Source organism: Cherax quadricarinatus, chromosome 72 (genome assembly GCF_038502225.1).
Source record: "Cherax quadricarinatus isolate ZL_2023a chromosome 72, ASM3850222v1, whole genome shotgun sequence".
In the NCBI taxonomy this organism is placed as follows: Eukaryota; Metazoa; Arthropoda; class Malacostraca; order Decapoda; family Parastacidae; genus Cherax; species Cherax quadricarinatus.
In genome coordinates, this window is record NC_091363.1 from 7,984,893 (window position 1) to 8,002,718 (window position 17,826).

General features: G+C 40.9%; 1 protein-coding gene across 3 annotated transcripts in view; it reads right to left on the reverse strand.

The window, feature by feature from the left end:
• Positions 1 to 2,586: 2,586 nt before the first annotated feature.
• LOC128701314 (protein regulator of cytokinesis 1) overlaps positions 2,587 to 17,826 on the reverse strand; it is a 59,881-nt gene continuing 44,641 nt past the window's right edge. For 2 of the 3 annotated variants that reach the window (XM_053794976.2, XM_053794975.2), the window contains exon 13: positions 2,587 to 6,507. In XM_053794976.2, coding sequence (XP_053650951.1) covers positions 6,175 to 6,507 — 333 coding nt within the window. In that variant the 3' untranslated portion in view covers positions 2,587 to 6,174. The remainder of the gene's footprint in view (positions 6,508 to 17,826) is intronic. The other variant, XR_008408890.2, reaches the window with a different exon arrangement.

The following is a 17,826-nucleotide window of genomic DNA, read 5'->3' on the forward strand; positions in this document are numbered from 1 at the left end:
TACTCTCTCTAGCCTTAACTCTATCCATCACCAAGGATTATGTTTGTGCCTTGGTGTTTTTCGCTCTTCCCCTGTTGAGAGCCTCTATGCAGAAGCGAATGTTCCATCCTTGTCTGATCACCGTGATACCCATTGCCTTCACTACTATGTACGCTCTCACGATCTCCACAATCCTTCCATTTATAGAATGGGTCACCGATATTAGTAGACATTCTTTATTCGTTCGCTGCCCGTTTGCTCCGTCCCTTTTCTCTTTGCCTACATTCACTCTTGTCTTCCCTTCAGTTACCACCTTTATATGTTCATGTAGCATCTCACTTTTCCCTACATCCCTGGGAAGTTCCAGCTGTTCGGGTCTGTTCTTTCTCACTCCCGTGCTCGAAAGCTCAACTGCCTACTGTGGCTTCCTGCTCTCTTTTTCTTGATCACTTCCACTCCCATTCTCATACCACCGCTGTGTACACAGATGGCTCTAAGTCTTCAGACGCCGTCGGATTCGCAGCAGTGTTTCCGAACAGCGTCGTGTGGGGGCATTTACTATCTTCGGCTAGCATTTTTACTGCTGAACTGTATGCCATTCTTGCAGCACTTATTCGTATCACATCTATGCCTGTGTCATCATTTGTGGTAGTTTCAGACTCCCTTAGTGCTCTACAGGCTATACGAAAATTTGATACATCTCACCCCCTAGTTCTCCGTATCCAACTTTGGCTACGCCGTATCTCTACGAAGCATAAAGATATTATTTTTTGTTGGGTCCCTGGTCATGTCGACGTACAGGGCAATGAACAGGCAGACACTGCTGCGCGGTCAGCAGTACATGACCTACCAATTTCCTATAGAGGTGTTCCATTTCTGGACTATTTTGCTGCAATAGCTACCCACCTTCATGCCTGTTGGCAACAACGTTGGTCAACTCTGCTTGGTAAGAAACTTCATTCTATTAAACCAAGCATAGGTTACTGGCCGTCTTCTTGTCATCAGTGCCGTGGTTGGGAGACCACTCTCTCCCGTCTTCGCATTGGCCACACTCCCCTTACTCACGGGTATCTCATGGAGAGGCACCCTGTACCTCTCTGTGAGTAGTGTCAAGTTCCAGTATCGATTAGCCACATTCTGTTAGACTGCCCTCTCTATCAACGAGCACGCAGAATTTACCTCCAACGTCGTCTTCGTTCTACTACTCTCTCTTTACCTTCCCTTCTTGCTGATGGACCCTCCTTTAATCCTGACTCTCTCATTGACTTCTTGACAACAACTGATTTACTCCACAAACTCTGATGATGATACCTTACGCACTCCCCTCAGCCCTTTCTAGCTCAGTCTCTTGCTGCCCTTTACCCTTTCACCATCCACTGCTCCGCTGTTATCCGTAACCTATTACTCATCCACCTCCCTTTTGCCACCTGATGCCCTCGCTTCCTTCCTGCCTTGCAGCGCTGTATAGCCCTTGTGGCTTAGCGCTTCTTTTTGATAATAATAATAATAATAATAATAATCACAATAATGCGAGAACTGTTTTCCAAATGCATCAGTGATAAAAAGAAGTCTTCCAAGGACTTTACCATGGTTTGATTAATAACAGCTTGTTCTGTAACCTAGACCAGTCCTGAATGTTCAGAGACAAAAGTGGAAAATATTCTGTGGAAAAAAAAAAAAAACATTCTCTGGTGTTCACTTAGTCAAACCAAATATACTATCCCATCAGTGGAGAGGTGTTGCCTGAGGGCCACAGCTCCACAGGCAGGCTGAACTTCTAGGCGAGTGGAAGCGAGACTATACATATCACCCTTCACAGCAAATGCACAGGGTGGTGGTAATTTCACCTTTGTATTAGTCATGACTTCCTAGAGGGAGCCAAAACTCATCCAGTACAACCAAAATAAACAAGACCATAATTGCCCACCATGTGTGTAAAGGAACTGCCATTAGATGGTATACTGCAGTCTTAAGACTCATAAGTAAGTGCATTACCAGCAATCCAGAGCTTTTTCACCTCATTCTTTACATTCAATGCTGTATAGCCCTTGTGGTTTAGTGCTTCTTTTTTATTATTATAATTTAAATTCAGTGCTGGCTATTAAAGTTGTCTGTAATCAAATTGTAGTCAGAAGCATAATTCACTTTCATTGTTTAGTTGTGGGAAATGGTACTTTAGTGACTGTATTGAATAAAATACTTGCATGTGATATCTCATGGACAAACATTCAGGTTGTGTTGACCCTTGACAAGTTTCAGCACTTTGCCATAAATAAATATTCAGGGGACACCAAATCCATGGGGAAGGGGAGGATTATAGTGCCTAATACATGACTGAATAATACATATAATAATGTTAAGACTAAGAGGAAAATTGTATAGAAAAAGTATTTCATTAGTTTAATTTGTACCAAATACAGCCATAATTCATACATATGTACATTTAAAAATCATTAAAGCCATCCTGATAATCATTATACTAGTAAATAAAAATTTGTGATATGTAACCACCAGCCTCAGTTTTTAAACATTCATGGAAGTGTTAAAACCATGCTGATCATATAGCATTTGGTGAATAAGAGGTAATCAGGTTCTATTGAAAGGGTAAAGTGGTGCCAAATCCTGTGATCAAGAGCTCTTCAGCATTAAAATACCCCTTAAAGGATACATGCTTCATACCTCCACACTGAAGTCCAATTATTACAGTACTTCCGATTAAAACTTTATTGGATTATACTTTACTTAGGATATTCCCATACATATCCCACTGTACCCTTTTCCAAGACATTTTGCTTCCTAACTCTCTCCAATTTTTCCTGACATTATTTTTATTCATCATTTTAGCTTGGCCAAACATCACAACTTTTACATTTGTATTTTTGTTTGTTCCTGATTATAAGTTAATTTTACTCCCATACACAATCCTCTCTCTCCACATCTACTGATGAGTGGCTTTTAGTCCAACAAACTGGAGTTCTCAGATCAAAACCAATTACATCCTTTTCCTTGAGCACTATGACCTCGACAGGTTCAACACTTCTTACATCAATAAGTAAATCCACTGTGTAAAGTTACATTTTGTAACCCCCTCAACAAATCTAATCATACTCTTTTTCTTTGCACATTGAATGGATTTTATTATACCTGCTTTAGGATGTAGCTTGGTTTGTTATACAGGGAGTAAGTCACATTTTTTTCTAATGGAGCATGTAGATTAAATATTTTATTTAAATGCAAACCATAGTATGAAGAGTTAAAAAAAAAAAACCGCATATTAAAAAACTGAACTGGGGAAGCACAACAGAAAATTATATGGAGGCAAAGGTCAAAATTCAGCATCACCTGTACTTAGTTTCCTGTACAAGACAAGTTTGACCAGTAGCTTGGCAATACCAAATATCCTTTGATTCTTCTCTAGTGCTATAAGCATGATTGCTGCTTCTGAACAATAGAACGAGGTGGTGGTGAGAAATTATTGTCACCACTATGGGACATTTAGTATTGCAAAGCTACCGAGCAAAGTCATCTAGCATGTGAAAAACCAATGAGGACAAGTAAGATTGACATCACTGCCTCTGGTGATACCTAGCCCTAACCTATTTTTTGACCCCTCCCTCTTCTAATCTCTATATGTTCTATTGCATTACTTCTTGTATGATAAGCAATATGCCTATAATAAAGGTTTGTTCTGCACCAAATTAGACACTGAAGAAAACAGATGAACTCACCAGTGAAAATTATGGTTTCTATAAAGATATGCTTGATGTTGGTGAGGGGCTCTTGATTTAGGGAATTGGATCTGTGCTCCAGTTCCCCGAATTAAGCCTGAATGCCTTCCACATCCCCTCCCAGGCGCTGTATAATCCTCCGGGTTTAGCGCTTCCCCCTTGATTATAATAATAATAATATAAAGATATGTTCCATCAGTCTTTAAACTGAAACCAATTTGATGAAAATTGTATGTGCTGCAAACATGTTAAAAACATTTGCAGGTGATCTTATGAATGTAAATTGACATTTGGAAAATATGTTGGTTTTCTTTATTGCAAAGGTTTGTAGGTGATTTTTGCAAGTGACTTTTGGCAAGTTCATGGTTTTTTTTCTTGGTGCCTATTTTTCTAACAGGTTCATCCTCCAAGATAAGTGCCTCCTTTCCTGCTACTATTATGAAAACTTGTTACACATACTGGTAGGCTGAAAATATACGTGAAGCATTGAAAAGCATACAAAAGAAATAATTATTTCCGTACAGACACCATACCCACTTGATCATTGCTTTTTCTTTCTTTAAAGGGATGTCGTGATGCTAAAGGGCTCAGTCAAATGGAGCTATCCTACCCATCATTGGGTCAAGCCTAATTACATCCCTTTTACCCAGGCACTGTATGACCCTTTCAGGTTTAGTGCTTCCCTGTGAATCTTGTTTTCAAGGCTAATAATTAAATCCATAGGACTCATAAAATGTAAGGAATGAGAGGTAGTCAGGTTTGATCCAAGGAAGTAGAGGGTAGATTCAATTCATTGAATCCAGACCCCTCCAGCAGCAACAAGGCAACCCTACCCTCTTGACAGATAATAAAAATCATCACACTGCTGATGGAGTCATCTTCACCAGGTATTTGTAAATAGAAAAAATATGATTATAGTGCAAATAGTCACATACAATAAGAATCCAAAATGGATGGGACCCCAAGGCTTTGTAATATAAATTAAACTAGAATGTCAATAAATACTACTAAATGTTCATAAAAACTAATGTTTCACAAACTAATTTTAATATTTGGGGGAAACACTTAAATGTGTAGACCATACAATTCCAGCACCAGGAACCTCCTAAGGGGTAACAACTTTATATGTATAACATTAATAAAGCTGAACCATCTGTAATTTGTTCTTTCTGTTACACCATTAACTCCTCAGTGTATGGAGAGAGGAAGTGGCTGTGTATTTTCCGGTACAATACTCAAATCAAAAACTAAATAGAGTAGTGAAAGAATTCGTAAAAAATTATTCCTTACAAGTACGAACATTGCAGTAACCATTACAAAAAAATATCTTAATTTCCTGTCAAGATACTTTATGGGCTTACGTTAGTGGTTTATGTAATAAACCTTAAATGGACAGAACTGGAGCTGACCTCCTTTTCCTTAGATTGAATCCAAATTACCTCCCATTTCCCAAGGTACTGCTAACCCCTATGGGTTTAGCACTCTCCCCATGAAATAAATTTAATAAAAAAAATACTTGGAGCATTTCACTCGTATAAATGTTGTTGCTTTATCAAGGATCATTTTATGAAACATTGCAATACATGATACAGCAATGTTTCCTGATTAAAGACCAGAAGTTGCTAGCCATCAAGTATGCTAGGCATGCTTGATGGCTAGCATCAATTCTGCAACTGCAGCCTACTAATCATTACTTTTAGAAGACATCTCAACTAAGTTTATACATAGTCATGTTTTATAGCTTTTAGCGCTGTATAGCCCTTGTGGCTTAGCGCTTCTTTTTGATTATAATAATAATAATATAGCTTTTAGCTTATGTAGATCAATATTTTACAGTACATGAGTTAGACTTTTCCTAGCTGTAGGAATGGTAAATCCCTCACGCCATAATATAGCATTCACAGCTAATCTAGGTCAGCAAGAAGTGCAGTTTAGTATTTAGTAATGCTGTTCGTCCCTACACAAATTAGTTTAAACTAAAAGACGTTCAACAATTCAAGTCATAATGCTATATTATGTTGCAGACAATGTCACATTAACACTCGTAATTCTTTGCCCAAAAATTATAAAATATAATAAAAGCTATTTACCTTTCCTTTAAGTAAAATAATATATCCCCCCCCCCCAACACACACAAGGTTGCCACCACACATTTGGGACATAAAAATTAAAACATGTTAAATATACAAAAAATATAGGTTATAAACACAGATTTGTTAGTGCTGCTACTCGTAAAAAAAAAAAATCAGTACATGAACATATATTTATTACTTAAAACAGTTACTGGTTACTTTGATGCAAAATGAGGGTCTCATTCATAAGGCAGGCTGTAAAGGTGATAACACTAACTAAAAAAATTTACAGTTAACACTGAATAACCCAAATGAGATTGGTTCTTTTTTGGGAATATAATATTGCAATTGGGTAAAAGTTTAATAGCAAAGTAACATAACAAGATGTTAATTTTTTACATCAAGAACTTGAGTGGGTGGTCTTTATTGCTAAAACATCTGGGAATGGTTGGTTGGTTTGTACATCGCAGATTTGCTGCACTAACTTTAAGAGTGAGGCATGGCTGAGATGCCACACGTCGCAATGAACTGGAGGAAATTATATTTTGGCCAAATCGAAGGTACTTCTCTCTACAGTGTCCCTTGATTGGGGAAGCAAGGTGAAGTGTGTCCCTCAGTCTTTTCTCCCTCAGTTGATCAATTGCAGGGAAGTAACTTGAACTGGGTGTTGCCTCATCCACTATGGAAGAGTGCATGATCTCTCCTTTACGTCTCTCCCCAATCCCTGCCTACATATTACATATTAAAAGTTTTTTTTATTTTTTGCTTCATCAGCTATCTCCCAAGGTAGGGCTACCTCAGAAAAGGAAAATCATCATGCACACAATTACTGCTTTGCCAGAAGTGCACTGACATCACAATTGGGAGGACCCTCTAAACTGCACCATTCTCACCCCTCCTTTAGAGTGCAGGCACAGCTCTCACCTCCAGGACTCAAATCTGGCTAATTGATTTCACCAAATCCCTTCACAAATGTTACTTTGCTCACTCCAACAGCACATCCATTAAAAACCACTTGTCTTCATTCACTCCACTCTAACAAACTCTCACAAGCCTGCTGAATACTCAAGCCCATAACACTCAAAGCCTCCTTTACTCAGTTCCTTCCAACCATTCCTGGAACAAGCTCTACCCCTCTTACATTTTCCCCCAGACTGATATCTTCCCTAGTCATTCTATCCCTCACCATCATCTCTTAAATACTCAAACCACCTGAACAACCCTTCCTCACCCCTCTGAATTATATAATACCCTTGGTGACTCCACCATTTTCTGATTTCTATACTCTGAGTTCTCTGCACTATATTCACACCACACACACACTATTCAACATATTTCCACTGCCTCCTTGCTGCAATGTTCAAAACCAGTACCTCACACTCGTACAAATGTTGGTACCACTATGATACATTCCCTTTTTTGCCTCCATAAATAAACTTTTTCTTTCTATGGATACCTCAACACACCATCTATCTTTTACCCCTGTCCCCTCCCCTCATCCTTTACAGAACCATTTGCTATGTCCACTCCCAAATATCTAAATGTATCCACGTTTTCTATAGCCTTTTCCTACATTCTGATATTCACTGACAGAGTAACTGACAACTCCCACTTCACATCATATCTTTTAATCCAACACCCTAGCATTAACTTCTATTACAACCCAGTCTACAAATATATTAAACAACCATGGTGACATCACTCATTCCTGTATAATTCCTACTTTCACAAAGAAAGTCCCTCTCTTTCCTACAAACCCTAACCTGAGACTCACACTCTACATAAACTGTTTACTGCTTTTAATAACTTTCACCTTTTCCATACATTTACAACATCCACATTGCTCCCCCTATTCACCCTATCATGTCTTTAATTAAAAGTGAGCAAAGACTGAATGAGGTTATGATAAAAAAAAAAGTCTAGGCAATGAAAAATTGAATATCAAATTAGAGGGAGTGGACGTATTTAGGTACCTGGTAGTGTAAATGTCAGATGGGGGCTATGAAAAACTCGAGATGAACCATATAATAGACTGGGGGGCGAGGGAGAAAGAAGGGAAGTGATGTGTTGTGGCATCTGAGGAAAGTTTATTTATAGAGGTACAAAAAAAAATGCGGGGGGAGAATATGCCCAAAATGTAGGGGTACCACCAACATTTTTATATGGGTACCAAGCACTGGTTTTGAAAGCTGAAGAAAGGAAAAGAAAATGGAGATATCTTTGAGAGCAATGTGTGGTGCAAATATGAAAAGCTGAAGCATAGAAATTAAAAGCCATAGGATCAAAGTATAATTTAGAGCTGAGGAGAAGTTAAGGTGAATTGGGCATTTAGGAGGGATAGGATGATGGTAAGTGGTAAGTGGGGACTGTCCCAAGAATGGATGGAGGAAAGGGAAAGGGAGGCTTTGACTTAAACATCCAACAGATTTGTATGTGTGTGCGTGAGCATGTGTGTGTGTGCACGCATGCATGCCTGTGTGTGTGTGTGGTTTAGATATGAATTTATGGAGACAAGTGTTGGTGACAGCCTGTGTTTTTAAAATAAAAAAAAAAAAGTTTTTAATGGATGTATCGTTAGTGTGAGAAAAGCAACATTTATGAAGGGATTCAGAGAAACCAGTTAGCTGGACTTTAAAGTCCTAGAAGTGGATAGGGCAGTGCCTGCACTGGAGGAGGTGAGGATGTTGCAGCTGAAGGGTAATCTGAACTGTGATGTCAGCATATTTCTGGCAAGAGACCATGAAGGACACGAGAGGGAGGTCAGTAGGAGTGTAAATGGTGAGGGAGAGGGAGCTTACGGATTTGGAGAGAACAATGAAGGTTACAGCAGGTATAGTAGGGCCCACAAAACTAAGAGGGAGTGAATCTGAAAAATGGCAGGTTCAGAGGCAGAGGCCAGGAACTAAGAACTGACCTTTGCAGCCATAAATGAATACAAATAGGAGAGTACAGTGGACCCCCGCATAACGATATTAATCCGTTCATGAGAGCTCATTGTTATGCGAATGAATTTTCCCCATAAGAAATAATGGAAATCAAATTAATCCGTGCAAGACACCCAAAAGTATGAAAAAAAAAATTTTACCACATGAAATATACATTTTTCTACACACAAAGAGAAGGATACATGCACAATAGTAGAGTAGTACATGCACAATATATATTGTGCATGTACTACTCTACTAAATGAAGAATAAATGACACCTTTATTGAAGATGCAGCAATGACTGATGAGACACTGTGTCCTGGGAGTGCCTTTTCCTCCTGAGTACTGTAGGTCCTGTTTGGCATTTTCTTCCAGAACAGCCTTATCACACTGTGTATGCCACTACGATTCTTAAATCTCTCAAACCAACCTTTGCTGGCTTTAAATTCACCAATATGAGCACTAGTTCCAGGTGTTTTTCCCTGTTCACCTGGGTGTTAGTCGACTGGTGTGGGTTGCATCCTGGGAGACAAGATTAAGGACCCCAATGGAAATAAGTTAGAGAGTCCTCGATGATGCACTGATTTTCTTGGGTTATCCTGGGTGGCTAACCCTCCGGGGTTAATTGTTTCTCGGTAATTGTTTCGCGTTAAGCCACACCAACAACACTGTTTCCACATCTTCGAGTAATACAGCTGATGGTGGTGCAGCAACAACAGCTGTGGTGCAGCTGACCATGGTGCAGCAGCAGCAGCTGTGGTGCAGCAACAGCTGACCATGGTGCAGCAGCAGCAGCTGTGGTGCAGCAACAGCTGACCATGGTGCAGCTGCAGCTGCTGTGGTGCAGCAACAGCCGACTGGTCCAATTTATCAGCTGACCGTGGTGCAGCAGCAGCTGACTGTGGTACGATAGTATTTATCACCCTTTTTACTGCAGGGTTGGCACTAGAAGCTTTCTTTGGGCCCATGGTGGCTTATTTAGCAGTTACAAGCACTATAAATAATGGAATAATACAAAATGTATCGAATGTATGCATGCAACCGGCCACCCTGGCTTGTAAACAATGACGGCAAGGCAGGCGCTCAGGCTGGACGGACAGGTTCGGGACGAGTCATGTTCAGAAACAGCTGATGGTGCAACAGCAGCTGACTGATCCAGCAACAGCTGACTGGTCCAGCACCAGCTGACTGGTCCAGCAACAGCTGACTGATCCAGCAACAGCTGACTGATCCAGCAACAGCTGACTGATCCAGCAACAGCTGACTGATCCAGCAACAGTTGACTGATCCAGCAACAGCTGACTGGTCCAGCAACAGCTGACTGATCCAGCAACAGCTGACTGATCCAGCAACAGCTGACTGATCCAGCAACAGCTGATCGTGGTGCAGCAGCAGCTAACTGATCCAGCAACAGCTGACTGGTCCAGCAACAGCTCATCGTGGTGCAGCAGCAGCTGACTGATCCAGCAACAGCTGACTGGTCCAGCAACTGCTGATTGTGGTGCAGCAGCAGCAGCTGACTGATTCAGCAACAGCTGACTGGTCCAACAACAGCTGATCGTGGTGCAGAAGCAGCTGACTTATCCAGCAACAGCTGACTGGTCCAGCAACAGCTGATCGAGGTGCAACAGCAGCTGACTGATCCAGCAACAGCTGACTGGTCAAGCAACAGCTGACCATGGTGCAGCAGCAGCTGACTGTGGTATGATAGTATTTCTCACCCATTTTACCACTGGGTTAGCACTAGAGGCTTTCTTGGGGCCCATGGTCACTTATTTTGCAGATGAAATCACCAAAAACGAAATGTTCCGATTGTATGCTTGGATGTTACCGCGGAGGCTGGCTTGTAAACAATGCCACCGGTGGAACATGTGAAGCTGGCTCAGGCCGCACATTAGAAGCGTCTCGGACGAATAGCGTTGAGCGAGTTTTTTAGCGGTATACGAGGCAAAATTTTAGTGATAAAATGTATCGGTATGCGGATTTAACGTTATGTGATGCCAACGGTATGCGAGGGTCCACTATATAGCAATTACATGAATGATGGTGCATGTTTCCTTTTTTTTGGGGGGGGGAGGGGGGGAGGTAAGTTACTAAATGCTGTAAAGAGTTTTTATGAGGATAGTGAGGCTCAGGTTAGGGTGTGTAGAAGAGGGAGACTACTTCCCGGTAAAAGTAGGTCTTAGACAGGGATGTGTAATATCACCATGGTTGTTTAATATATTTACAGATGGGGTCGTAAAAGAAATAAATGCTAGGGGTGTTCGGGAGAGGGGTGGGATTAAATTATGGGGAATCCAATACAAAATGGGAATTGACATAGTTGCTTTTTGCTGATGATACTATGCTTATGGGAGATTCTAAAGAAAAATTGCAAAGGTTAGTGGATGAGTTTGGGAATGTGTGTAAAGGTAGAAAGTTGAAAATGAACATAGAAAAGAGTAAGGTGATGAGGGTATCAAATGATTTAGATAAAGAAAAATTGGATATCAAATTGGGGAGGAGGAGTATGGAAGAAGTGAATGTTTTCAGATACTTGGGAGTTGACGTGTCGGCGGATGGATTTATGAAGGATGAGGTTAATCATAGAATTGATGAGGGAAAAAAGGCGAGTGGTGCATTGAGGTATATGTGGAGTCAAAAAACGTTATCTATGGAGGCAAAGAAGCAAATGTACTAAAGTATAGTAGTACCAACACTCTTATATGGGTGTGAAGCTTGGGTGGTAAATGCAGCAGCGAGGAGACGGTTGGAGGCAGTGGAGATGTCCTGTTTAAGTGCAATGTGTGGTGTAAATATTATGCAGAAAATTCGGAGTGTGGAAATTAGGAAAAGGTGTGGAGTTAATAAAAGTATTAGTCAGAGGGCAGAAGAGGGGTTGTTGAGGTGGTTTGGTCATTTAGAGAGAATGGATCAAAGTAGAATGACATGGAAAGCATATAAATTTATAGGGGAAGGAAGGCGGGGTAGGGGTCGTCCTCGAAAGGGTTGGAGAGAGGGGGTAAAGGAGGTTTTGTGGGCAAGGGGCTTGGACTTCCAGCAAGCGTGCATGAGCAAGTTAGATAGGAGTGAATGGAGACGAATGATACTTGGGACCTGACGATCTGTTGGAGTGTGAGCAGGGTAATATTTAGTGAAGAGATTCAGGGAAACTGGTTATTTTCATATAGTCGGACTTGAGTCCTGGAAATGGGAAGTACAATGCCTGCACTTTAAAGGAGGGGTTTGGGATATTGGCAGTTTGGAGGGATATGTTGTGTATCTTTATACGTATATGCTTCTAAGCTGTTGTATTCTGAGCACCTCTGCAAAAGCAGTGATAATGTGTGAGTGTGGTTAAAGTGTTGAATGATGATGAAAGTATTTTCTTTTTGGGGATTTTCTTTCTTTTTTTGGGTCACCCTGCCTCGGTGGGAGACGGCCGACTTGTTAAAAAAAAAAATATATATATATATATATATATTTTTTTTTTTTCAACAAGTCGGCCGTCTCCCACCGAGGCAGGGTGACCCAAAAAAGAAAGAAAATCCCCAAAAAGAAAATACTTTCATCATCATTCAACACTTTCACCACACTCGCACATTATCACTGTTTTTGCAGAGGTGCTCAGAATACAACAGTCTAGAAGCATACACATATAAAGATACACAACATATCCCTCCAAACTGCCAATATCCCAAACCCCTCCTTTAAAGTGCAGGCATTGTACTTCCCATTTCCAGGACTCAAGTCCGACTATATGAAAATAACCGGTTTCCCTGAATCCCTTCACTAAATATTACCCTGCTCACACTCCAACAGATCGTCAGGTCCCAAGTACCATTCGTCTCCATTCACTCCTATCTAACACGCTCACGCACGCTTGCTGGAAGTCCAAGCCCCTTACCCACAAAACCTCCTTTACCCCCTCTCTCCAACCCTTTCGAGGACGACCCCATTAAAATTTCTTGACAGTGCCTCTCCCACTCTATCATCTGCTCTCCTTTTGCACTCTCTCACCACTCTCTTTACCTTTCTTTTACTCTCCATATATTCTGCTCTTCTTATAACACTTCTGCTTTGTAAAAACCTCTCATAAGCTACCTTTTTCTCTTTTATCACACCCTTTACTTCATCATTCCACCAATCACTCCTCTTTCCTCCTGCCCCCACCCTCCTATAACCACAAACTTCTGCCCCACATTCTAATACTGCATTTTTAAAACTATTCCAACCCTCTTCAACCCCCCCCACTACTCATCTTTGCACTAGCCCACCTTTCTGCCAATAGTCGCTTATATCTCACCCGAACTTCCTCCTCCCTTAGTTTATACACTTTCACCTCCCTCTTACTTGTTGTTGCCACCTTCCTCTTTTCCCATCTACCTCTTACTCTAACTGTAGCTACAACTAAATAATGATCTGATATATCAGTTGCCCCTCTATAAACATGTACATCCTGGAGCCTACCCATCAACCTTTTATCCACCAATACATAATCTAATAAACTACTTTCATTACGTGCTACATCATACCTTGTATATTTATTTATCCTCTTTTTCATAAAATATGTATTACTTATTACCAAATTTCTTTCTACACATAGCTCAATTAAAGGCTCCCCATTTACATTTACCCCTGGCACCCCAAATTTACCTACTACTCCTTCCATAACATTTTTACCCACTTTAGCATTGAAATCCCCAACCACCATTACTCTCACACTTGATTCAAAACTCCCCACGCATTCACTCAACATTTCCCAAAATCTCTCTCTCTCCTCTACACTTCTCTCTTCTCCAGGTGCATACACGCTTATTATAACCCACTTTTCACATCCAATCTTTATTTTACTCCACATAATCCTTGAATTAATACATTTATAGTCCCTCTTTTCCTGCCATAGCTTATCCTTCAACATTATTGCTACTCCTTCTTTAGCTCTAACTCTATTTGAAACCCCTGACCTAATCCCATTTATTCCTCTCCACTGAAACTCTCCCACCCCCTTCAGCTTTGTTTCACTTAAAGCCAGGACATCCAGCTTCTTCTCATTCATAACATCCACAATCATCTCTTTCTTATCATCTGCACAACATCCACGCACATTCAGACTTCCCACTTTGACAATTTTCTTCTTCTTATTCTTTTTAGTAATCTTTACAGGAAAAGGGGTTACTAGCCCATTGTTCCCGGCATTTTAGTTGACTTTTACAACACGCATGGCTTACGGAGGAAAGATTCTTATTCCACTTCCCCATGGATATAAAAGGAAAATTAATAAGACCAAGAACTATTAAGATAAAATCAAAGAAAACTCAGATGAGTGTGTATAAATAAATGTGTACATGTATGTGTAGTGTGACCTAAGTGTAAGTAGAAGTAGCAAGACGTACCTGTAATCTTGCATATTTATGCATATTTATTGCATATTTATTTATATATATATACACACACACACACACACATACATACAGTGGACCCCCGCATAGCGACTTTAATCCATGCAAGAGGGCTTATTGTTATGCGAAATGATCGGTATGTGAATGAATTTTCCCCATAAGAAATAATGGAAATCAAATTAATCCGTGCAAGACACCCAAAAGTATGAAAAAAAAAAAAATTTACCACATGAAATGTTAATTTTAATACACACAAACTGAAAAGGGCATGCACAATTACATGACACTTACTTTTATTGAAGATCTGGTGATGATTGATGGGATGGGAGGAGGGGAGAGTGAGTTAGTGTTTAGAAGGGGAATCCCCTTCCATTAAGACTTGAGGTGTCGAGTCCTTTTCTGGGGTTACTTCCCTTCTTCTTTTAATGCCACTAGGACCAGCTTCAGAGTCACTGGACTTCTTTCGCACAACATATCTGTCCATAGTGGCCTGTACCTCTCGTTCCTTTATGACTTCCCTAAAGTGTTTCACAACATTGTCAGTGTACAGGTTGCCAACACGGCTTGCAATAGCTGTGTGAGGGTGATTTTCATCCATGAAGGTTTGCACTTCAAGCCATTTTGCACAGATTTCCTTAATCTTTGTAGTAGGCAACTTCTTCAATTTGTCTCTGCCCTCCTCTGAACCAGTTTCCTCAGGTCTGGCCTCTTGCTGTTGAAGTTGATCTATCAGCTCATCAGTGGTTAGTTCTTCATTGTCCTCCTCCACCAACTCTTCCACATCCTCCCCACTAACCTCCAACCCCAAGGACTTTCCCAATGCCACAATGGATTCCTCAACTGGCATAATCCTCTCAGGGTTAGCCTCAAACCCTTCAAAATCCCTTATGTCTACACATTCTGGCCAGTTTCTTCCAAGCAGAGTTCAAGGTCTTCTTAGTCACTCCCTCTCCCAAGCCTTACCTATAAGGTTTACACAATTGAGGATATTAAAGTGCTCTCTCCAAAACTATCTTAGAGTCAGTTGAGTTTCTGAGGTCACTACAAAGCACCTTTCAAACAGAGCTTTTGTGTACAGTTTTTTGAAGTTTGCAATAACCTGCTGGTCCATGGGCTGCAGGAGAGGAGTGGTATTAGGAGGCAAAAACTTCACCTTAATGAATTTCATGTCCCCATAAAGTCACTCTGCCACGTCTGTAGGATGACCAGGGGCATTGTCTAACACCAGGAGGCACTTAAGTTCTAATTTCTTTTCAGTTAGGTAATCTTTCACATTGGGGGCAAATGCATGGTGTAACCAGTCATAGAAAAAGTCCCTAGTGACCCATGCCTTACTGTTTGCCCTCCACAGCACACACAAATTCTCCTTGAGGACATTCTTTTGCCTGAACAGTCTGGGAGTTTCAGAGTGATACACTAATAAAGGCTTCACTTTGCAATCACCAGTAGCATTGGAACACATCAACAAAGTAAGCCTGTCTTTCATAGGCTTATGTCCTGGGAGTGCCTTTTCCTCCTGAGTAATGTAGGTCCTGCTTGGCATTTTCTTCCAAAACAAGCCTGTTTCATCACAATTAAACACTTGTTCAGGTTTCAGTCCTTCACTGTCTATGTACTCCTTGAATTCCTGCACGTATTTTTCAGCTGCTTTGTGGTCCGAACTGGCAGCCTCACCATGCCTTATCACACTATGTATGCCACTACGCTTCTTAAATCTCTCAAACCAACCTTTGCTGGCCTTAAATTCACTCACATCATCACTAGTTGCAGGCATTTTTTTAATTAAATACTCATGCAACTTCCTAGCCTTTTCGCTTATGATCGCTTGAGAGACGCTATCTCCTGCTAGCTGTTTTTCATTTATCCACACCAATAAGAGTCTCTCAACATCTTCCATCACTTGCGATCTCTGTTTCGAAAACACAGTTAAACCTTTGGCAAGAACAGCTTCCTTGATTGCCTTTCTGTTGCCCACAATAGTAGCGATGGTTGATTTGGATTTCTTGTACAACCTGGCCAGGTCGGCGACACGCACTCCACTTTCATACTTATCAATGATCTCTTTCTTCATCTCTATAGTAATTCTCACCCTTATTGCTGTAGGGTTGGCACTAGAAGCTTTCTTGGGGCCCATGGTCACTTATTTTGCAGATAAAATCACCAAAAACACTGTAATAATACGAAATGTTCCGATTGTATGCTTGGATGTTACCGCGGAGGCTGGCTGGTAAACAATGCCACCGGCGGCACATGTGAGGCTGGCTAAGGGCGCACATTGGACGCGTCTCGGACGAAGAGCGGTGAGCGGGTTTTTGAGCGGTATACGAGGCAAAATTTTTGCGATAAAAGCGAGCGGTATGCGGATTGTACGTTATGTGATGCCGACGGTGTGCGGGGGTCCACTGTACACCCTAGGTAGTAGGTTGGTAGACAGCAACCGCCCAGGAAGGTACTACCGTCCTGCCAAGTGAGCGTAAAACGGAAACCTGTTATTGTTTTACATGATGGTAGGATTACTGGTGTCCATTTTTCTGTCTCATAAACATGCAAGGTTTCAGGTACGTCTTGCTACTTCTACTTACACTTAGGTCACACTACACATACATGTACAAGCATATATGTATATACACACCCCTCTGGGTTTTCTTCCATTTTTCTTACTAGTTCTTGTTCTTGTTTATTTCCTCCTACCTCCATGGGGAAGTGGAACAGAATTCTTCCTCTGTAAGCCATGCGTGTTGTAAGAGTCGACTAAAATGCCGGGAGCAAGGGGCTAGTAACCTCTTCTCCTGTATATATTCCTAAATGTAAAAGGAGAAACTTTCGTTTTTCCTTATGGGCCACCCTGCCTCGGTGGGATATGGCTGGTGTGTTGAAAGAAAGAAAGAAGATATACACACACACACACACACACACACACACACACACACACACACACACACACACAATGGGCTAGTAACCCCTTTTCCTGTAAAGATTACTAAAAAGAATAAGAAGAAGAAAACTGTCAAAGTGGGAAGTCTGAATGTGCATGGATGTTGTGCAGATGATAAGAAAGAGATGATTGTGGATGTTATGAATGAGAAGAAGCTGGATGTCCTGGCTTTAAGTGAAACAAAGCTGAAGGGGGTGGGAGAGTTTCAGTGGAGAGGAATAAATGGGATTAGGTCAGGGGTTTCAAATAGAGCTAAAGAAGGAGTAGCAATAATGTTGAAGGATAAGCTATGGCAGGAAAAGAGGGACTATAAATGTATTAATTCAAGGATTATGTGGAGTAAAATAAAGATTGGATGTGAAAAGTGGGTTATAATAAGCGTGTATGCACCTGGAGAAGAGAGAAGCGTAGAGGAGAGAGAGAGATTTTGGGAAATGTTGAGTGAATGCATGGGGAGTTTTGAATCAAGTGTGAGAGTAATGGTGGTTGGGGATTTCAATGCTAAAGTGGGTAAAAATGTTATGGAGGGAGTAGTAGGTAAATTTGGGGTGCCGGGGGTAAATGTAAATGGGGACCCTTTAATTGAGCTATGTGTAGAAAGAGATTTGGTAATAAGTAATACATATTTTATGAAAAAGAGGATAAATAAGTATACAAGGTATGATGTAGCACGTAATGAAAGTAGTTTATTAGATTATGTATTGGTGGATAAAAGGTTGATGGGTAGGCTCCAGGATGTACATGTTTATAGAGGGGCAACTGATATATCGAATCATTATTTAGTTGTAGCTACAGTTAGAGTAAG